Source organism: Chlorocebus sabaeus, chromosome 12 (genome assembly GCF_047675955.1).
Source record: "Chlorocebus sabaeus isolate Y175 chromosome 12, mChlSab1.0.hap1, whole genome shotgun sequence".
In the NCBI taxonomy this organism is placed as follows: domain Eukaryota; kingdom Metazoa; phylum Chordata; class Mammalia; order Primates; family Cercopithecidae; genus Chlorocebus; species Chlorocebus sabaeus.
In genome coordinates this window covers 100655001-100677779 of record NC_132915.1, presented here as the reverse complement: position 1 = coordinate 100677779, position 22779 = coordinate 100655001, and the positions used below count along the sequence as shown (strand labels likewise).

The window sequence follows — 22779 nt, the reverse complement described above, 5'->3', positions numbered from 1 at the left end:
TTGGATCTGTATGCGGCTTGCCCTGATTGCTATCTGTTAACGCAGGCAGAAGCAACTAATATATCTGCTTGTCAATACTTTTGACAAATGCCACCTGTGTAGCTGCCTCAGCCCTGGGAAAGATCAGAGGCAGGCAAAACAAAGCCAAGCCCATGAGATGATCTTTCAGGATCTACCAGACAGATCAAAATACACAACCCTGCGTTCAGAATAAGGTCCACATTCCTCCCTCAAGTACCAGCACACTGCACAGTAATAGAAGCTGTCTTCAAAGCAGCCACTGGGCTGGGGGCTGAAGATGGTAACAGGGTAGTATCACAGAGCTCTCTTAACAAAATTCAGCAGTTTTTTTCTTCACTAAGTATTCCTTTGTTGTTAAAAAGTTTTTTTATTAGATTCCAGAGTTCCAAATAAGTTGATTCTGACAGTTTTTGACAGCTTATGTGTGTGTATGGAGGGATGGAGTTTTGGAGATTGTTGGTCTTCCCTACGGGGGATGTCATAGTCCCAAACATACTTTACCAACCACCATCACTTTATCAATCACTAAAACTGGCCCCTTCTTCCTAGACCATTTTCTTGAATAACAAGCAATCACTGTTGAATATAAGAAGCTGCTACTGGCAGGGCGTGGTGGCTCACGCCTGTAATCCCAGCACTTTGGGAGGCCGAGATGGGTGGATCACAAGGTCAGGAGATCGAGACTATCCTGGCTAACACAGTGAAACCCCGTCTCTACTAACAATACAAAAAATTAGCCAGGCATGGTGGCTGGTGACTGTAGTCCCAGCTACTCGGGAGGCTGAGGCAGGAGAATGGCGTGAACCTGGGAGGCAGAGCTTGCAGTGAGCCAAGATCGTGCCACTGCACTCCAGCCTGGATGACAGAGTGAGACTCCGTCTCAAAAAAAAAAAAAAAAGAGGCTGCTACTTTAGGGAGTCAAGATTTCTTCTTCTTTTCTTTTTGCTTCTTTTTTCTGTTTTTTGTTTATTTTTGAGACAGAGTTTCACTCTTGTTGCCTAGGCTGGAGTGCAATGGGGCGATCTCAGCTCACTGCAACCTCCACCTCCTGGGTTCAAGCGATTCTCCTGTCTCAGACTCCCAAGTAACTGTGATTACAGGCATGTACCACCACGCCCAGCTAATTTTTATTTTTAGTAAAGATGGGGTTTTACTATGTTGGTCAGGCTGGTCTTGAACTCCTGACCTCGGGAGATCCACCCACCTTGGCCTCCCAAAGTGCTGGGATTATAGACATGAGCCACTGCACCTGGCCTTCTTTCCATTCACCTTTAAGCCAAGTTTTTTGTTACAAATATATTAAAAATGATTCCCAAACCTCGAACTCCATTTCTTAAAAAAATTTATTTTCTTAGTTTTCCATTATCTCTTCCATTTTTTCCTGACCAGCCAAAGAATACAACATGTATCTCAAGATACATTTCAATATATTTTTGGCTCTATAATGCAGGAATACTACTAGTATACCACTAGAAAGAAAACAAATACAAAACATTTCCTACAAGTCACTGGAAAAGTCTCTTTAATTTCCATACCACAATCTCCTGGCTTCATCTCTCTTCTGCTACTGCCTGGAAAATTCCTTTTGCTTGGACCTATTCACCAACTTCAGCGCTACAGATGTATTAATGTGAAGGGCCTCACAACTGTTCACAGGGAGCTTGGCATGTGATGGTGTGTCATGGTGGGACCACTGAAGACAACAAAGACTTAAACATTAAATTCATTGGCTGGGTGCGGTGATTCACACCTGTAATCCAAGCACTTTGGGAGGCCAAGGTGGGCAGATCACCTGAGGTCAGAAGTTTGAGACCAGTCTGGCCAACATGGCAAAACCCCATCTCTACTAAAAATACAAAGTTAGCTGGGCGTGGTGGCGCACACCTGTAAGCCCAGCAACTTATGAGGCTGAGGCAGGAGAATTGCTTGAACCCAGGAGGCGGAGGTTACGGTGACCCAAGATCACACCACTGCACACCAGCCTGGGCAACAGAGTGAGACTCTATCTCAAAAACAAAGAAAAAAATGGCCGGGCACGGTGGCTCATGCCTGTAATCCCAGCACTTTGTGAGGCCGAGGCTGGTGGATCACGAGGTCAGGAGATCGAGACCATCCTGGCTAACACGGTGAAACTGCATCTCTACTAAAAATACAAAAAATTAGCCGAGCATGGTGGCGGGCGCCTGTAGTCCCAGCTACTTGGGAGGCTGAGGCAGGAGAATGGCGTGAACCCAGGAGGCAGAGCTTGCAATGAGCCGAGATCACGCCACTGCACTCCAGCCTGGGCGACACAGAGAGACTCTGTCTCAAAAAAAAAAAAGAAAAAAAAAATTCACTTCTCAGATCTGAATGTCTGTGCTCCCCCAAAATCTGTATGTTGAAATTCTAACCCCCAAGGTGATGGTATTTGGAGATGGGGCCTTTAGGCAGGTGATTAGGTCATGAAGGCAGGGCCCTCACAAATGGAATAAGTGCCCTTATAAAATAGGCCCAACCAGCCAGGTGCAGTGGCTCACACCTGTAATCTCAGCACTTTGGAAGGCAAAGGCAGGTGGATCACCTCAGTTCGGGAGTTTGAGACCAGCCTGACTAACATGTAGAAACCCCACTTCTACTAAAAATATAAAATTAGCTGGGCATGGTGGCACATGCCTGTAATCCCAGTTACTCAGGAGGCTGAGGCAGGAGAATCGCTTGAACCTGGGATGCAGAGGTCGCAGTGAGCCGAGATCGTGCTATTGCACTCTAGCCTGGGCAACAAGAGCAACACTCCATCTCAAAAAATAAAATAAACTAAGCCCAAAGTCACAGCAAGAATACATTATCTATGAACCAGTAAACAGATCCTCATGAGACACTGAACCTGCCTTGACTATAAGACTTCCTGGCCTCTACAAATATGAGAAATAAATTTCTATTGTTTATAAGCCACCCAACCTCTGGTGTTTTGCTACAGCAGCCTGTATGGACTAAGTCATGAATACTGATTTACAGAAGCAACTGACCAAGTACCTTCATACCTCATTTTCTGACATCATCCCTGGAGTAAGCTGGGGACCTGTCCCTAAGGAAATGACCAACACCTCTTCTGGCTGCACCTCCTGGATGGTTTCTTGAGATGATCCTTCATGGTCCACATGTAGGTCCATTAGCATATTGGTGCGGCTTCTGCTCCGAGTTGCTAATAAAAAATTTCAAATACAATAATTTAGAGAAACAGACAAACGAAGAAAATGGTATGCTAAAAACGAAAATATATTTTCTATTAGTGCAGAACATTTGCACATGCACAAAAGTGGTAAAAATATAAATAAAACAAAACAAAAAACTAAATCCTCCCAGTTACTCTACTGACTAATAAAGATTCTCCTTCAAAACTGATAATCAAGAACAGTGATCCAAGTCCATGTTACAGTAAGTGCCACACATATGATCACACCTGCAGAACAGCAAACATGTCCCAATCAATTTAAGACTTGGAGTGACAAAAAAAGCATTACCTCATTTCTTATCTTTTTAAGATGCCTTAACTAATTTTCCTATAAAACGATGTAACTGCTACAGGTCTCCCATACCGGTAACTGAACTTACAAGCATCAGAAAATTTCATATGAGGGGTTACACCTGTAATCCTAGCACTTTGGGAGACTGAGGCAGGTGGATTGCCTGAGTTCAGGAGTTCGAGACCGGCCAGGGCAACACGATAAAACTCCGTCTCTACTAAAATACAAAAAATTAGCCAGGCACGGTGACGTGCACCTGTAATTCCAGCTACTCGGGGGGCTGAGACAGGAGAATCGGTTGAACCAGGCAGGCGGACATTGCAGTGAGCCAAGTCTGCACCACTGCACTCCGGCCTGGGCATCAGAGCGAGACTCCATCTCAAAAAAAAAAAAAGAAAAAGAAAAGAAAAGAAAAAAGAAAATTTCATATGAAAACCTAATAGCCACATAAATAAGATACTTTAGTTAGGCAACTGTTAACAAAACCAGAATTAGTGTTTGTTTTTTTGAGACAGAGTTTCACTCTTGTTGCCCAAGCTAGAGTGCAGTGGCGCAATCTCGGCTCACTGCAATCACCACCTGCTGGGTTCAAGCAATTCTCCTGCCTCAGCCTCCTGAGTAGCTGGGATTACAGGCAGCCACCACCACACTCAGTGAATTTTGTACTTTTAGTAGAGATGGGGTTTTGCCATGTTGGTCAGGCTGGTCTCAAACTCCTGATCTCAGGTGATCCACCACCTCGGCTTCCCCAAGTGCTGGGATTATAGGCATGAGCCCCCGTGTCCAGCCCAGAATCAGTTTTTAAATGTACTTTTCCCCCCTGAAATGTATTAATGTATTTTCAAAGATACAAGAGAGAAAATTTCTTTATGTTTGGATAAAAGGTCCTTTCTGCTTCGGAAACAGTATAAATTAATAAAGGCTTCAATTATTTTTGTTTCTTTCCCCTGCGTATAAGCAAACAAAAAATACATTTTTCTAAAATAACTGCTGGGTATAGTGGCTCACGCCTGTAGTCCTAGCACTCTGGGAGGCTGAGGCAGGTGGATCACCTGAGGTCAGGAGTTCGAGACCAGCCTGGCCAACATGGTGAAACCCCATCTCTACTAAAAATACAAAAAGTTAGCTGAGCATGGTGGTGGGCACCTGTAAGTAATCCCAACTACTTGGGAGGCTGAGGCAGGAGAATCACTTGAACCCGGGGGGTGGAGGTTGCAGTGAGCCTAGATCACACCGTTGCACTCTGGCCTGCACAGTAAGAGTGAAACTCCGTCTCACAAAAAAAAAAAAAAAAAAAAAAAGGCTGGGTGCAGTGGCTCAGGCCTGTAATCTCAATACTTTGGGAGGCTGAGGCAGGTAGATCACCTGAGGCCGGGAGTTCAAGTCCAACCTGACCAACATGGAGAAACCCCATCTCTGTTAAAAATACAAAATTAGCTTGGGTGTGGTGGCACACGCCTGTGATCCCATCTACTCAGGAGGCTGAGGCAGGAGAATGGCTTGAACCTGGGAGGCAGAGGTTGTGGTGAACCAAGATCGTGCTATTGCACTCCAGCCTGGGCAACAAGAGCTAGCCTCCGTCTCAAAAAAAAAAAAAAAAAATCAAGAAGAAAAAAAAGTTTCTATTTTCTTTCAGAGGGCAATAAAATTCAGTACAACCAGAATACTAAATAGAAATTATGTTTTGGTACAAAATAACGAAAAATAGAGACATAAAGCAAAAACAACTATAGTAGCAGCAAAAGTCAACTTCACATTGTATGAAAGCTGACCTACTTGAAGACAGAAGCAGAAATATAAATAATCATCTTTCTTTACAATGCTGATTAATGTTCATTAGTCACAGAGCACACATCAATTTCCAAGTCTAAAACAGGCCTACTCACACCTTTATTTGCTTACCCCATCTTCTACTGAATTGCAAATTGAAATTCAAGTTCATAAACAGATCTACAAATCGTAACAAACTCTGCAACTATAATTTATAAAAATGCAAGCAATCAAATTTTATGTAGCAATTTACATAAAGTAAAAGCAACATGCACATGGAGCATACTTTTATAAACTATTTCTTAAATAAAATTATAAAAGAAGATAAGAACAGCCTATTACCCACCAAACGGGGTTACTAGTGTAATATGAGCGGTAATATTGGTAGCTGAGGAATCCCAGGCAGTGATGGTTGCTAACTGTTGTCCTGGGTTGCGAAAGCATTAAATAGAAAGAAAATCAACCCTCTGAACAATGGACAAATTTTTTAAGATACGAAATAAATGCAATAGCCAGATAACAAGACTATACAAAATAATACAGGGCATACATTTGAAATTCACTTTCCATCAGACTCATATTTAATGACACTTTTAGAAAATGGGAAATGAAAAAAACTAATGTATAGCAGTGAACAATGGAAAAAAAAAATCTCTGATTTACTAAAAATCATTTACTTCATCATGTGAACAGAGTGCAAACAGCCCATAAAAAAACCATTAAATGCCCGGGCATGGTGGCTCACACCTGTAATCCCAGCACTTTGGGAGGCCGAGGCGGGTGGATCACCTGAGGTTAGGAGTTCGAGACGAGCCTGGCCAACATGGCAAAACCCCATTTCTACTAAAAATACAAAAATTAGCCAGGTATGGTGGCGGGCATCTATAATCCCAGCTACTAGGGAGGCTTAGGCAGAAGAATCACTTGAACCCGGGAGGTAGAGGTTGCAGTGAGCCGAGATTGTGCCAGTGCACTCCAGCCTGGGCAACAAGAATGAGACTCCATTTCAAAAAAAAAACAAAAAACAACCCATTAAGTGCAAAATCCCTTTTTCTATTTTTTATTTTGAAAACTGACATATTGGGGTGATACAATAAGACAAAGACTTGAAGAGTATGATGCCACACTCCTGTTGATACAATTCCACGTTATGTTAAATATAAGGTAGATTAATTTTAAGAAACTGGCAGTTCTTAATGAATTAGCTCACAGAAGTTTAAAAGTAAAATCCCTCTCTTCAAAATGCATAAATTAAAAAGAACTATGTTCACTAAGTGTTGCTGAGTTCCTCATTATAATTAGGCAGGCACTAAAATAATCCCGTTCCCCTGGCTTAAACACTTTTGCCCCATCTTGTTTACTTTGCCTAACTTCCATTCATCACAAAGCGCAGACAGGCTTCACCTGCTCCAAGATCTTCTGATCCCATCACCATTTTGGCTAAGTTAGGTGTCCCCATAACCCTCATACTTATCGCCTCAGAATGCGTAGCACGCTGAAGGGTACTAGTCTCTTCTTGTTCTCCCTAACTAAACTATCAATAGCCAACTTGACAGTAAGGGCAGGTCCTAATGGTCTTTCTATCCAGTGTTTATCACAGTGTCTCATGTGCAAGACACATCCACTCTCACAGGACTTTTGTGGGGATTAAATGAAACAACATTTATAAAGTGCCTACCCAGAGTATGGAACATGCTATGTGCTCAATTAATTTTTTTGTAGACAGATAACAAATATTAACCAAGCAAATAAGTCTTAATTAAGTAGAATTCTTAAATAAACAAACTTGAAAAAATAAAATGAAACTTTTGCTTTATTTTATAACATTAAGATATCTTAGCTCAGTTGATAAAACAGTGATTATTAATGAAAATAATAATAGAAAAATGCTATTATTTTCCACTTTATTGACGGAAACTTCTAAAATAATATTGTTTATTACATTATTTAGAACTTTGTAGAAATGAGGGGGCTGCCCCTAATGTTTTTGTTTTTTTTTTTTGAGATAGGGTCTCACTCTGTCACCGAGGCTGAAGTGCAGTGGCACGATCATGATTCACTGCAGCCTCGACCTCCCAGGCTCAAGCAATCTCCCCATCTCAGCCTCCCAAGTAGCTGGGACCACAAGGCACGTGCCACCCTCTTTAAAACTACTGAGGGCTACATAGTTTTAAAAATGACTACTTACAACATTTCCAAAATTTTTTCAAGAAAAGACAATAAAATTTGAACAAAGTATACTGTGGATAGAAAAGTAGGTAGACAAAGCTAAAGCCTACTGATAAACCTTAACTAATCTGATACAATTTCTAAAAATTGAAATACCATCAGTAAATATGAAGAGAAAGACTTTCCCAAGTACTTAAACATATATTCCAAAACACTGAGCAATAACAAAGGCTAACGAAATATTAAACTTAAGAGAAAGCTCTGATATGAGAAATTCTCTTTACCTATAGGTAATCGATTCTTTTTATTTGCTGGAGTGGTTGCCGGAGACAGCTGAGGCGTATTGTAGGGAGTCATTTCTAAACTGCTGCTTTTTCCTGGCTTGGCTGGGGGTAGGTTTGCCAATAAATTGTCAAGAGCCATTCTATCTTCTCTCAGTTGATCTCCAGACATCACACTCTTCATAAAATTCACCTGGCAAAAGCAAAGAACATTAGCTAGTGAAATCACTTTTTCAAATACAGTATGTATTTCCCATACAATGTACTCATGTATGTCTCTGCTCACAGTTAGCTAAAAGACTTTTGAGAAAATTCTATTAAACAATGAAGCCATTACCAGAGTGATAAGCTGACTATAGGTTATATAAACCACAGTTCTGCTCAATCCTTCCAGAAGATTAACGGAAGACAATGGAGGGGTCTCCACTGCACGGCCCCCAATCACAACATCAAGGAACGCGGCAACACAGCTCTGTTAAAACAGGGAAACAACAGTGAAACATTTCCCTTTAAAATACTGGAAAGAAATTTCTGATTAAGGTGGATAAGCAAGAAAAAAATTTAACATCTTAAAAATCATATTTTTTTAAGATGTTAAATAATTTTTTTTTTTTTTTGGAGACGAAGTTTCACTCTTCTGCCCAGGCTGGAGTGAAATAGTGCCATCTTGGCTCACTGCAAACTCTGCGCACCTCCTCCCCCACTGTAATTTTCCTGCCTCAGCTTCCAGAGTAGCTGGGATTATAGGTGCCATGACCATGCCCGGCTAACTTTTGTATTTTTAGTAGAGATGGGGTTTTGCCATGTTGCACGGGCTGGTCTGGAACTCCTGACCTCAGATGATCCACCCGCCTCAGCCTCCCAAAATGCTAGAAATACAAGTGTGAGCCACCCCACCTGGCCTAATTTTTGTATTTTTTTGTAGAGATGGGGTTTCACCATGTTGCCCAGACTGGTCTCAAACTTGTGAGCTCAAGCGATCCACCCACCTCAGCTTCCCAAAGTGTGCCCAGCACTAGGATTACGAGCACAAGCCACTGCACCCAACCTAAAACATTAAACTCTTTTTGTAATGATATAGTCTAAAATCTTGGGGCTGGGTGTGGTAGTGTATGCCTGCAATCCCAGCACTTTGGGCAGCCAAGGTGGGTGGGTTGCTTGAGCTCAGAAATTCGAAACCACTTGGGCAACAGGGCAAAACCTTGTCTCTACAAAAAATACCAAAATTAGCCAGGTGTGGTGGCGCGCACCTGTAGTCCCAGCTACTTGGGAAGCTGAGGTGGGAGGATTGCTTGCGCCAGGGAGGTCAAGGCTGCAGTGAGCTGAGATGGCGTCACTGGGTGACAAAGTGAGACCCTGTCTCAAAAAAAAAGAAAATAACAATAAGATGTTGGAGACAAACATAACACAACACAGAACAGTATATACATTGTGCTACTATTTCTGAAAGGGGAAGGAGTGGTTGGAAGTATATAGTGTACGTAGGAATTTGCTTGTAAACATATTGACCTCTAGAAGGATACACAACCTGATAACATCAAGAATCTTTCGGGGGCCAGGCATGGTGGCTCACACCTATAATTCCAGCTACTAGGAGGCTGAAGCAGGAGAATAGCTTGAACCTGGGAGGCGGAGTTAACAGTGAGCCAAGATCACGCCATTGCACTCCAGCCTGGGTGACAACAGCAAACCTCTGTGACAAGAGGGAAACTCAGTCTCAAAAAAAATCTTTTGTTGGGGGCGGGGAATGAAGACTAGAGATGAGAGGGGGAAGGGAAATTTTACTCAAATATCCTTGAATTTTCATAGGTTGAATGTATAGTTTAATCAAAGTAAGACTGATTAAAACTTTATTTAACTAAATTAATTGAACAATGTCATGGATGTTAACTTATAAACTACACTTAAAATTAAACAATTATCGACCAGGCATGGTGGTTGACATCTATAATCCTAGCACGCTGGAATGCTGAGGCAGGAGGATCGCTTGAGGCCAGGAGTCAAGACCAGTCTGGGCAACATAGCAACACCTCATCTCTATAACAACAAAAATAGACGGGCATGGTAGTATGCCCCCATAGCCCAGGTACTTGGGAGGCTGAGGTGGAAGGACTGCTTGAGTCCAGGAGTTTGAGCCATGATCACACCACTGCACTCCAGCCTGGGCAACAGAGTGAGACACCGACTCAAAAATTTAAAAGTTGGCCAGGTGCAGTAGCTCACGCCTGTAATCCCAGCACTTTGGGAGGCCGAGTTGGGTAGATCACAAGGCCAGGAGTTCAAGACCAGCCTGGCCAAGATGGTGAAACCCAGTCTCTACTAAAAATACAAAAATTAGCCAGGCGTGGTGGCATGCGCCTGTAGTCCCAGCTACCGGGGAGGGTGAGGCAGAGAGTTGCTTGAACTTAGAGGCAGAGGGTGCAGTGAGCCAAGATCATGCCACCACACTCCAGCCTAGGCAACAGAGCAAGACCCCATCTCAAAAAAAAAAAAAAAAAAAAAAACTTTTTGAAATAAAATAATCTTAATAGCTCTTTGATTCTCTTTATGATGGCATCTCCTCAATACGTCTGCGGGAGTTAATCATCTTTAAATGCTGCTCATCCAATACTGTAGCTAATTAAAAGAACATTTAATTCAGACATCACCTAAGGACAAGATTTAATAAAGAGAACAGTTAGGCTCACTAATACTTCAGAATTTTCTAGAAATCGTATTTATTCTTACTTTGTCAAATTTTCCAAGGCTGCTCTTTGTTCGGGGATCTCCTTCTTCAGAGCCAGTCATTGCTAACTGCTGCAAAAGGCGGCCTACCTGCAACCCAAAGCAGCGGTAGGGAGACATAAGCTACAGACAGATACTCATAAATACCTCTCTGTGAAAGCAAGCACATCTATTCAGTTCTCAAAATCTGTTTCATAATACTATTCATACCACCTGACCAGGCATATGAAATAGTACCCCCCAAAGATGTGTACCTTATGTTGGCTTTTGCTATTTTTAGATTAAGAGTTAGAGAAAGTATAAATTTTTGCTTTAATTTCTCTTTAACACATAAGGGGGAAACATTATGTGTTAACATTAGGGGGAAAAAGCACAATACATTTGTTTCTGACATTGTACTTTCATGTGTTTAGAGCTTTTTAAATTAATTTGTAAAAGCTGACTCATTCATTAAATTACCTTAAGTTAATATTAAGAACATTACCCTATAGAGTTCATAAAGCACTCAAGGTAGAATTTTTTTCCTAGATTTAAAAGCGAATGATTCCTATCTAACATAAGCTGGTTTGATAAAGTAAATACTAATTCATAGAACAAGTACCCTACTGGCAAAAGTTGTTACTGTACTCTTTTTAAAGGCTAATGAAAGATTACAGCATCCTCTTCTTAATATCTGGGACAAGACCCCCTTTTTACTGATTCTGAAAATATGTGATTCAATCTCTACTGGAATGACAAAAAAAAAAACAAACTACAAATACATTATATACCATAAGAATAAATTTAAGTGTTTCATGGGCCAGGCACAGTGGCTTACGCCTATAATCCCAGCACTTTGAGAGGCCAAGGTAGGAGGATTACCTGAGACCAGGAGTTCAAGACCAGTCTGGAGAAGAAAGCAAGACCCTGTCTCTACAAAAACATTTTTAAAATGAGCCAGGTGTGCTGGTACACACGTCCAGTCCCAGCTACTCAGGAGGGTGAGGCAGGAGGGTCACTTGAGCCCAAGCGTTCAAAGGCTACAGTGAGCTAAGATGGCACCACTGCACTCCAGCCCAGGTGACAGAGTGAGACTCTGTCTAAAAACAAAACAAAACAAAAAAAACCCTACTGTTTCATGGATAAGGAGTCAAAAATTTTGTGCTCACTTCAGAAGCACATATTAAAATTGGAACTCCACAGAGATTAACATGGCACCTGTGCAAGGATGACACACAAATTTGTGAAGAGCTCCATATTATAATTTTTTTTAATTTATAAAAGTTAAAAAAAAGTTAACTTTATTTCAGGCATTTCTATATAGTGAAATGTTAAACACCCCAAGGTGATATAACTGATCATAAAAAAGAGCTAATCCTTTTTTTCTGATTTTTTTTTTTTTTTTTGAGATGGAGTTTCATTCTTGTTGCCCAGGCTGGAGTGCAATGGCACAATCTCACCTCACTGCAACCTCCATCTCCCAGGTTCAAGTAATTCTCCTGCCTCAGCCTCCCAAGTAACTGGGATTACAGGCATGCAACACCACACTGGCTAATTTTGTATTTTTAGTAGAGACGGGGTTTCTCCATGTTGGTCAGGTTGGTCTCGAACTCCGGACATCAGGTGATCCGCCCGCCCGGGCCTCCCAAAGTGCTGGGATTATAGGCATGAGCCACCGCAGCCGGCTTTTTTTTTTTTTTTTTTTTTTAATAGATATGGGGTGGTGGGGGGTCTCACTGTGTTGCCCAGGCTGGTCTCAAAATCCTGACCTCAAACGATCTGCCCACCTTGGCCTCCCAAAGTGCTGAGATTACGGGTGAGAGCCACCGCACCAAGTCTGAGCTAATTATTTTTTAAAAATCACCCAAGGCTGGGTGTGGTGGCTCACACCTGTAATCCCAGTACTTTGGGAGGCCAAGGCGGGCAGATCATCTGAGGTCAGGAGTTCGAGACCAGCCTGACCAACATGGTGAAACCCCGTCTCTACTGAAAATACAAAATTAGCCAGGTGTGGTGGTGCATGCCTGTAATCCCAGGCATTTGGGAGGCTGAGGCAGGAGAATCACTTGAATCCCAGAGGCGGAGGTTGCAGTGAGACGAGATTGTGCCATTGCACTACAGCATGAGCAACAGAGCAAAACTCCGTCTAAAAAAAATAATAAAACGGCTGGGCGTAGTGGCTCACACCTGTAATCCCTGCACTTTGGGAGGCTGAGGCAGGCGGATCACGAGGTCAGGAGATCAAGACCATCCCGGTGCTAACACGGTGAAACCCCGTCTCTACTAAAAATACAAAAAATTTGCCGGGCATGGTGGCACGCACCTATAATCCCAGCTTTTCAGGAGGCTGAGGCAGGAGAATCACCTGAAGCCAGGAGGCAGAGGTTGCTGTGAGCCGAGATCACGCCACTGCACTCCAGCCTGGGCAACAGAGCAAGACTCCGTGTCCAAATAATAATAATAATAAAATAAAAAATAAAAATCACCCAAAAATAGTCTATTCTAAATAAACACCAGTTGTTCACACTATATCTGAGGGATAAGGTGTGATGAAAAGAGTCCATGAAGAAATAACATGACTTCAGTCATTCAGATGATTGCAAAAAAATGCTAATATACATCCAAAAATCCTCTTTCTGAAACTCTTAGAAGAGTTTCAGATTTCAGAATTCAGAGATTTTAGAAAGGTAATGCAGGGTATATACACAACATGTTCAATATACAGATGGCATTTTGTAATCAAATGAATCAACATTTCTGCAACAAAATATGAGCATTCACTAGCACTAAATGGAATAACAATTATAAATATAGCTGGGCATGGTGGCGTTCCCCTGTAATCTCAGCTACTCAGGAAGCTGAGGCAGGAGAATCACTTGAATCCAGGAGGCGGAGGTAGCAGTAAGCCAAGATTGCACCATTGCACTCCAGCCTGGGCAACAAGAGTGAAACTTCATCTCAAAAAAGAAAAATGGAAAAAAAAAAAAATTGTGAATAGCCTCATGTTATTTCAGCACAGGTTTTGCTACCAAATAAGGTATAGAAGACATTCAGTTTTTGTTCATTTTGGGTTCTGAAATTATAGAAAAGGGATGGTGGACTTGTTCTAGAAAATCTAATCAACTCTACATTCAAGTGTGTGAGGATTCCATTTAAAAACAAACACAGCCAGGTGCAGTGGCTCATGCCTGTAATCCCAGGACTTTGGGAGGCCGAGGCGGGCAGATCACAAGGTCAGGAGTTCGAGACCAGCCTGACTAACATAGTGAAACCCCCTCTCTACCAAAAATACAAAAATTAGCCAGAAGTGGTGGTACATGCCTGTAATCCCAGCTACTCAGGAGGCTGAGGCAGGAGAATTGCTTGAACCTGGGAGGCAGAGGTTGCAGAGAGCTGAGAATGCACCACTGCACTACAGCCTGGGTGACAGAATAAGACTCCGCCTCAAAAAATAGACAAAGACAAAATGTTTTGTGACCACCATAGTTTTAAATCCCAGTATTACTGCTTTTATTTAATAAGATGCAAATACTTAGAGCTAGTTGAGAAAATGTCGTCAGATTATACAAATATTGTCGTCATATTATTTGTTCCCACCCCCACAGCCCAATCAAAGCTGATTTTAAACTAAATGTCACATTAATAATAATAGCAAAAGCATACCTGCATCAGATTAAATCGTGCTACCTCATTAATAGGAGCATCAGAAATTATTCCATACTGTTCTGGATTGACAACTGCAGGACAAATGAAGCAGGCCAACAGGAGATCAGTACACATTGCCCTGACCTCCCCCACTTCCAGCCTGTCTACACAGGAGAGGGTTTTGTACATCTGAGACACGATCCACCTTAAACTATGTGGAAAACAATATGTGTTCTGTTTGAGATAACCAATAAATTTGTTCACCAAAGCCACTAGTTTGGCTTCATTGGACTCCACCATTTCTTGAACTTTTTGCCTGAATCTGTCTGAGCCCTTCTCTCCAAAGAGTTTTTCCTGCTGAGATGGGGAGAACCTCTCAATTAGCTTGTTTGGATCTGTTTCCAGGTGATCTTCATCTTCAACAAGGAGTTGCATAATTGGCTCATGTAAAGTGGCTGTGAGGAAAAGTTTGGCAGAAAACAGTCCTTCAGAAAAAAGTTTAAATAAGATGCTGAAGGCACAAGTTCCTCTCCTCAAAAGTCGCCTAGGGTTGTCACTTTCTTTAAGTTCGAATTCAATCAGGTATCGCAAAACCTGAAGGAGGTAGCTTTCATCTTCTTGCATGATGCAATTGCCATACAGGGACGTAAAAACTGTGTAAATAACACTTTGTGTGTTCTCCTGATTAAGTTTCTCTCCAGCAACCAAAGAGGAGGCAATAAGACGAGGATTTTCCCTCAATCGACTCAAGAATTCTCCATAAGCAGTCTCCTGAAATCCCAATTGCTTATACCCATCAACAAATTGTGTATCTTCCAAAATTTTGGCATGTTGGCAACATTCAGCAGGGGAAGCTTCAGCACTAAAAAAAAAATGAGCAAACAAGCAAAATAATAGTATTAATAATAACACATATGCTATATCCAAACATGGATATATGAGTTGATTATAGTCCCAACAATAAGATCACTCTGAATTGCTAAAATTTTTTAGACCAACAGCAACTCAATGAGTAAAGGAAGACAAAACTAAAAAGTACAAAGGACAATTTCCTCATATCAAATCAGAATCAATGAAAAGTATTGGGGCTGGGTGCAGTGGCTCACACCCGTAATGCCAGCACTTTGGGAGGCTGAGGCAGGCAAATCATTTGAGGCCAGGAGGTCAAGACCAGCCTGGTCAACATGGCGAAACTCCCATCTCTTCTAAAAATACAAAAATTAGCCAGGCATGGTGGCAGGCACCTATAATCCCAGCTACTTGGAAGGCTGAGGCAAGAGAATCGCTTGAACTCAGAAGGTAGAGGATGCAGTGAGCCAAGATCGTGCCACTACACTCCAGCCTGGCCAACAGAGCAAGACTCTGTCTGGAAAAAAAAAAGAAAGAAAGAAAATTATCAGTTTGTAGATCCTAAAAACTGTCCAGCCCTCTTATGAACTAAATTAAAATTAGCTGCAGGACGGGCACAGTGGCTCACACCTGTAATCCCAGCACTCTGGGAGGCCAAGGTGGGAGAATCACTTGAGCCCAGGAGTTCGAGACAAGCCTGGAACATATGGTGAAACTCCATCTCTACAAAAAAAAAAAAAGAAAATTAGCTAGATGTGGTGGCGTGTGCCTGTAGTCCCAGCACTCAGGAGGCTGAGGTGGGAGAATCGCTTGAGCTCAGGGGCTTGTGACAGCAGTGACCCAAGATCACACCACTGCATTCCAGCCTGGGCGACAGAGCCAGATCCTGTCTGAAAAAAAAAAAATCAGCTATAATTAAACTGCTTATGTTTATTTACGGACACAAGAAAGTTTACAAATATTCAAGTACTAAAAAATAATAAAAATGAAGTCCATATCAGCATATTGCTCAACCGTCCTCAACAGCAACATGCCAGTATGTAATGACCTGCAGAATCACATCCTTTAACCAGGCTTTTTGCTTCTGGAAACAAATCCAAATAAAATAAGCCTAAAAGATGTGGGGGAAAAAACACAATGGCCACAATAGCACTGTTCTTTTTTTTTTTAACTCATTTTTATTGAGGTAAAATACAGTAAAGTGCACAAGTGTCAAGCGTTCAGCTCGAACAATTTTTACACATCTATGCACCCAGTAATCACCACTCAGATTAAGACATGGAACATTTTAAACACCCAAGAACGCTTTCACATGCCCTTTCCCAGTCAATACTACCCTCTCAAGTCCAACAAGTAACCATTATTCTGATTTCTGTCATCAAAGATCAGTCCTGCCTCTTTTTGAACTTCATACAAATAGAACCATACAGTACATATTCTTTTGCGTCTGGCTTATATTCTCAATAGCACTGATATTCTTAGAGTTAAAAACTGTTCTTGGCCAAGCGGGGTGGCTCATACCTATAATCCCAGCACTTTGGGAGGTCAAGGGGGCAGATCACGAGGTCAGGAATTTGAGACCAGCCTGACCAACATGATGAAACCCGTCTCTACTAAAAATACAAAAATTAGCCAAGCACGGTGGCACGCATCTGTAATCCCAGTTACACAGGAGGCTGAGGCAGGAGAATCTCTTGAACCCGGGAGGCAGAGGTTGCAGTGAGCTGAGATCGTGCCACTGCACTCCAGCCTGGGCAAGAGCAAGACTCCGACCGACTCAAAAAATAAAATAAAATAAATAAAATAAAAACTGTTCTTTGTAGATATTAAGACAATAAAATATGTGGTTTCTAAACCCAAAAAATAGCTATACAATATCAAAACACGGAAACATAGATAGACAGACAGATAGACAGATAGATAGATAGATAGATAGATAGATAATTTTTTTTTTTTTGGGAGACAGAGTCTCACTCAGTCGCCCAGGCTAGAGTATAGGGGTGCAATTTTGGTTCACTGAAACCTCCACCTCCCAGGTTCAAGCCATTCTTCTGCCTCAGCCTCCCGAGTAGCTGGGATTACAGACGTATGCCACCATGCCCAGCTAATTTTTGTATTTTTAGTACAGATGGGGTTTCATCATCTTGGTCAGTCTGGTTTTGAAATCCTGATCTCATGATCCACCTGTCTTGGCCTCCCAAAGTGCTAAGATTACAGGCATGAGCCACCGCGCCCAGCTGGAAACCTATATATTAAATATTAGGAGAAAAGCAGAACAGATAATTTCCTCTCTACAACAATATTTTTTTTTCTTTTGAGACACAGTCTCATTCTGTCGCCCAGGTTTCAGTGCAGTGGCAAGATCTCGGCTCACTGCAACCTCCACCTCCCGGGTTCAACCAGTTCTCTGCCTCAGCCTCCCAAGAAGCTGGGATTATAGGGCCTACCACAACGCCCAGATAATTTTTGTATTTTTAGTAGAGATGGGGTTTCACCAGTTTGGCCGGGCTGGTCTTGAACTCCTGACCTCATGATCCACCCGCCTCAGCCTCCCAAAGTGCTGGGATTACAGGTGTGAGCCACCACGCCCAGCCAACAATAACATTTTATACAAACAAAGACATAAAACCAATTGGTGTGATATAAAATGTCAATGCTAGGCCGGGCGCGGTGGCTCAAGCCTGTAATCCCAGCACTATGGGAGGCCGAGACGGGTGGATCACGAGGTCAGGAGATCGAGACCATCCTGGCTAACACGGTGAAACCCCCTCTCTACTAAAAAATACAAAAAAACTAGCCGGGCGAGGTGGCGGGCACCTGTAGTCCCAGTTACTTGGGAGGCTGAGGCAGGAGAATGGCATAAACCCGGGAGGCGGAGCTTGCAGTGAGCTGAGATCCGGCCACTGCACTCCAGCCTGGGCGACAGAGCGAGACTCTGTCTCAAAAAAAAAAAAAAGTCAATGCTTAAGTTATAATTTTCTATAACAGTGCCTAAGTTATTTAATAATCAAAATAAACTGTATTATAAGCAAAGACTCACCTTAACGTTGATGTAAAATTATCTTAAATAATGTACTTTGTTGGAAATGGATTCATTTATTTACAGTTACTATTTACAGAATCATAGTGGTTCACAAAATTTAAAACCTGAAAATCATTTCTTTACCTGGTTATGATAAGCCGATCCAAATTGATTCTCTGTTGCTTCGCAATCCATGCTGTACGATACAGCTTTTCAGCTGTCTTAAGTACATCTGCATTGAGCCTCTGAATGAGCTGTTTCTCAGAGTTTACATATAAGCGTTCCTGCTTGAGGTGATGAGCCAGAGTATGAATATCTAGCTTCACCATCTTCAGTGTGGGAAAGGCTCAAAGACTGATCACTAAGAGTAAAAAGATAAATATTTAAAGTTTATGTATGTCACTGAAGCTCTTTTCTAAAATCAAAAGGGATAGGAGAACACTTTAAGAATTAAGTTACACTTGGGCAGACACGGTGGCTCACTCCTATAATCCCAGCACTCTGGGAGGCCCAGGCGGGCGAATCACAGGTCAAGAAATCGAGACCATCCTGGCCAACATGGTGAAACCCCCGTCTCTACTAAAATACAAAAAATTAGCCGGGCGTGGTGGCGCATGCCTGTAGTCCAAGCTACTCAGAAGGCTGAAGCAGGGGGATTGCTCGAACCCGGGAGGCAGAGGTTGCAGTGAGCTGAGATTGCGCCACTGTACTCCAGCCTGGTGACAGAGCGAGAATCAGTCTCAAAAAAAAAGAAAAAAAAGAAAAAAAAAATTAGGTTACATTTGATACCACTTTTAACTCTAATTTTCAAATAATCTCTATCTTTTTACTACAGAAGTATTATAGGTTCAGTAGAAAAATTGGTAAAGACAGATAAGCAAAAAGAAAAAAAAGCTCACTCCTAAGGCCACAGCTCAGAGACAGCTGCTGTAAACCCTATGTATATCCTCAAATACAATGTCTATTTGTTAACCCCAGAGTTATCCTTGACTGTGCTCTTTCTAATCACAATCAAAATATCCTGTTGATTCTATCTTCAAAATATATCTAAAATGTGACTACTAATTTCTGCCATCCCCCCATTGCTAATTACATCAGTTCTCACTACGAGGTGTGTAATCACCACGTCCTAAGTGATCTCACTGCTTCTTTTATTGTACTTCTAAAGTCTGTTCTCTACATAGCATAGTGAATTAAAAAGTCAGATCATGGCCAGGCGCGGAGACTCACGCATGTAATCCCAGCACTTTGGGAGGCCAAGGCAGGTGGATCACCTGAGGTCAGGAGTTTGAGACCAGCCTAGTTAACATGATGAAACTCTGTTTCTACTAAAAATACAAAAATTAGTTGGGTGTGGTGATGTACACCTGTAGTCACAGCTACTCGGGAGGCTGAGGCAGAATTATTAGAACCTGTTGGGCAGAGGTTGCAGTGAGCCGAGATCATGCCACTGCACTCCAGCCTGGGCAACAGGTCTCAAAAAGAAAAAAGAAAGAAAGAAAGAAAGAAACCAACAAAACAAAACTTAAGTCAGCTCACTTTATTACTTTATTCCCCTACTGGAAACCATCCAAAGGCTTTATTTCACGATAGAATGAAATCTGAAGGTCCTACAAGATCTACCCCTGGCTACTTCTCCAATTTCCTCTCCTACAATCCCACCCTAGTTCACACAGCTCCAGAACACCTATCTTCTAGCTGTCCCTTGAACAGGCCAAGCATGTCCCTCTCTGAAAGTGTGCACATTTGCTGGCCTCTCTCTGAAAGGTTATCCACTATCTTCATTCCATTCAGATCTCTCCACTCAAACATGTATTTAGAAAGGCCTTCTCAGACAATTCCTTCTAAAACAGAAAATATAACTTCCTAATCCCTCTTCTGGCCTTTGAAAAAAAAGCACTGCCCCTATCTAGCATTATTTTACAGATATCTACCTGCATGTTAACTGTGCTTATTGCAAGGCTTCCCCACTAGAAGGTAAGTGACAATAGAGCCAAGCCTTGTTTGCTTTGTTCACTCACAGCTGTAATTTCAGGGACTAGGAGAAGGCCTAGTTCATAGCAGGAGTTGAATAAATATTTGCCAAAGTAATAAATGAAATCTCACTACTCTTATTTATCTAGTAGCTAAACAAACTGATACAAATAGCACACATATTTTACAGCATTATTATTTAAGCTATGCCCTTGAACCTAGAATTTGTGCCAGATCACAAATGTTAAATCAACAACAGAAATACCTGTAGCACAGATAACAAAACATAATATTGTGTGTCCGGGCAGCAGACAGCCATCAAGTTAGCAAAAAATTTCTTAGGTTGGGTACAGTGGCTCACGCCTGTAGTCCCAGCACCCTGGGAGGCCAAGGCAGGTGGCTCACTTGAGGTCAGGAGTTCGAGACCAGCCTGGTCAACATGGCGAGACCCTGTCTCTACTAAAAATACAAAAATTCACCAGGTGTGGTGGCAGGTGGCTGCAATCCCAGCTACTCAGGAGACTGAGACAGGAGAAACTTGAACCCAGGAGGCAGACGTTGCAGTGAGCTGAAATCGCACCACTGCACTCTAGCCTAGGCAAAAGAGTGAGACTTTGTCTCAAAAAAAAAAAAAGGCCGGGCACGGTGGCTTACACCTGTAATCCCAGCACTTTGGGAGGCTGAGGTGGGTAGATCACCTGAGATCAGGAGTTCAAGACCAGGCTGACCACCAACATGGAGAAATCTGGTCTCTACCAAAAATACAAAATTAACTGGGCATGGTGGCACATGCCTGTAATCCTAGTTACTTGGGAGGCTGAGGCAAGAGAATCGCTTGAACCTGGGAGGCAGAGGTTGCAGTGAGTCGAGATCGTGCCATTGCACTCCAGCTTGGACAAGAGAGAAACTCCATCTCAAAAAAAAAAATTTCTCATTAAGAATTAAATATTATGGTAGCAGCTAGAAATATACTTGAAGCAACCTTCATTGACAGAAACAGATTTAATCATTTAAAATTTCGATTTCTGCAATTTTAAACTTTCTCCTCTTATTTGAATAAACTACTGATGACTAGAAAAATTTCAAGTATTACTGTGAAACCTGAATTTAACTGCTTTTAAAAAACACCTTCTTGTACCTTATTGATTCCCCAGCAAACCATGCAAAGCTGTTATTCTAATCTCCTCCACTGTTGGAGATAGCTTTCCATATTGCTTTCCTCTGAAAAGATATCAGTATGTCTAGTTCACCAAGATGATTTCCTATTGAATTAGTCACAAAGGCATGTGTGTACCTTTTTTTAAATGGTGACATATATACATATACTCTTATTAATTCAGCCTACAGAAAATGCATGTGTGACTTTGTAGACTTCCATGTGGGAACTCTTAACACCCTCTAGGGGGCTCTAAGTCCACAGGCTAAGAAAAGAATCATTGCTCTAATGGTTTTAATTATGAGAAGTATCATAGTTAATGAAAGCAGTCCTGAGGTGGAGGCTGCAGTGAGCCGAGATCATTGTGCCACTGCAACTCTAGCCTGGTGACAGAGTGACACTGTGTCTCAAAAAAAAAAAAAAACAACTACTATACGCGGCCGGGCTAACTACTAAATGCAGCTGGGCATGGTGGCTCACACCTGCAATCCCAGCACTCTGGGAGGCTGAGGCGGGTGGATCACCTGAGGTCGGGAGTTCGAGACCAGCATGACCAACCTGGAGAAACCTCATCTCTACTAAAAATACAAAAATTAGCTGGGGGTGGCGGTGCATGCCTGTAATCCCAGTTACTCAGGAGGCTAAGGTAAGAGAATCGCTTGAACCCGGGAGGCACCATTGCACTCCAGCGTGGGCAACCAGAGCGAAACTCCATCTCAAAAAAAAATAAAACTGACAAAAACCTGAATGTATTCTGTGTCTGACACAAGCAACATATTAGGTACCGGAAATACAAAAAAAGGAGAAAACCTAGTACTGTGCCCTCAACAACTTTCTAAACTAGTAGAATGAGGCAGGCATGCAAGCAAATGGCTGCCCCAAAGCATAATGAGCATTACACTACAAGTCTACACAACATAGAGTAAAGACAAAAATAAAAGGAATGACTGAAGAAATAGATTCCTCAACTTAGTCTTAAAAGACAAGTATATGCAAAAACGAAAAAACAAAAAACTGGCCAGGCGCAGAGGCTCACACCTGTAATCCCAGCATTTTGGGAGGTACGAGGCGGCCTCATGACTCCTCGTGAGGTCAGGAGTTCAAGACCAGCCTGGCCAAGATGGTGAAACCCCATCTCTACTAAAAATACAAAAAAATCAGCCAGGCATGGTGGTGGGCACTTGTAATCCCAGCTACTCAGGAGGCTGAGGCAGAGAATTGCTTGAACCCAGGAGGTGGGGGTTGCAGTGAGCTGAGATTGCGCCACTGCACTCCAGCCTAAGCAACAGAGCAAGACTCTGTCTAAAAAAGGAAAAAAAAACTATTTGCCAGACAGGTGGGGGTAGAATATTCTGGAATAGAAACAGCCAACCAAACAAAGGCATATATATATATACACACACACACATACACATGCCTATACATAAATATGACATGAAGTCTATTTAGGGACCTACACATGGCTTATTACAGTTTGGGGCCGTGTATGTTTGTGCAGTTAAGAGTGGGGATGGCCGGGCGCGGTGGCTCAAGCCTGTAATCCCAGCACTTCGGGAGGCCGAGACGGGTGGATCACGAGGTCAGGAGATCGAGACCATCCTGGCTAACACGGCGAAACCCTGTCTCTACTAAAAAATACAAAAAAACTAGCCGGGCGAGGTGGCGGGCACCTGTAGTCCCAGCTAC

General features: G+C 42.2%; 1 protein-coding gene and 1 pseudogene across 8 annotated transcripts in view; one reads left to right on the top strand and one right to left on the bottom strand.

Annotated features, from left to right (window-relative positions):
- GAPVD1 (GTPase activating protein and VPS9 domains 1) overlaps positions 1 to 22779 on the bottom strand; it is a 108533-nt gene that overhangs the window by 50194 nt on the left and 35560 nt on the right. For all 8 annotated transcript variants that reach the window (XM_037994101.2, XM_073021922.1, XM_073021921.1 and 5 more), the window contains 6 exons: positions 18108 to 18324; positions 14111 to 14954; positions 10472 to 10558; positions 8082 to 8216; positions 7748 to 7937; positions 3042 to 3202 (listed from right to left, as the gene is read on the bottom strand). In XM_037994101.2, coding sequence (XP_037850029.1) covers positions 3042 to 3202; positions 7748 to 7937; positions 8082 to 8216; positions 10472 to 10558; positions 14111 to 14954; positions 18108 to 18292 — 1602 coding nt within the window. In that variant the 5' untranslated portion in view covers positions 18293 to 18324. The remainder of the gene's footprint in view (positions 1 to 3041; positions 3203 to 7747; positions 7938 to 8081; positions 8217 to 10471; positions 10559 to 14110; positions 14955 to 18107; positions 18325 to 22779) is intronic.
- Positions 11611 to 11710, top strand: LOC119622365 (U6 spliceosomal RNA; annotated as a pseudogene).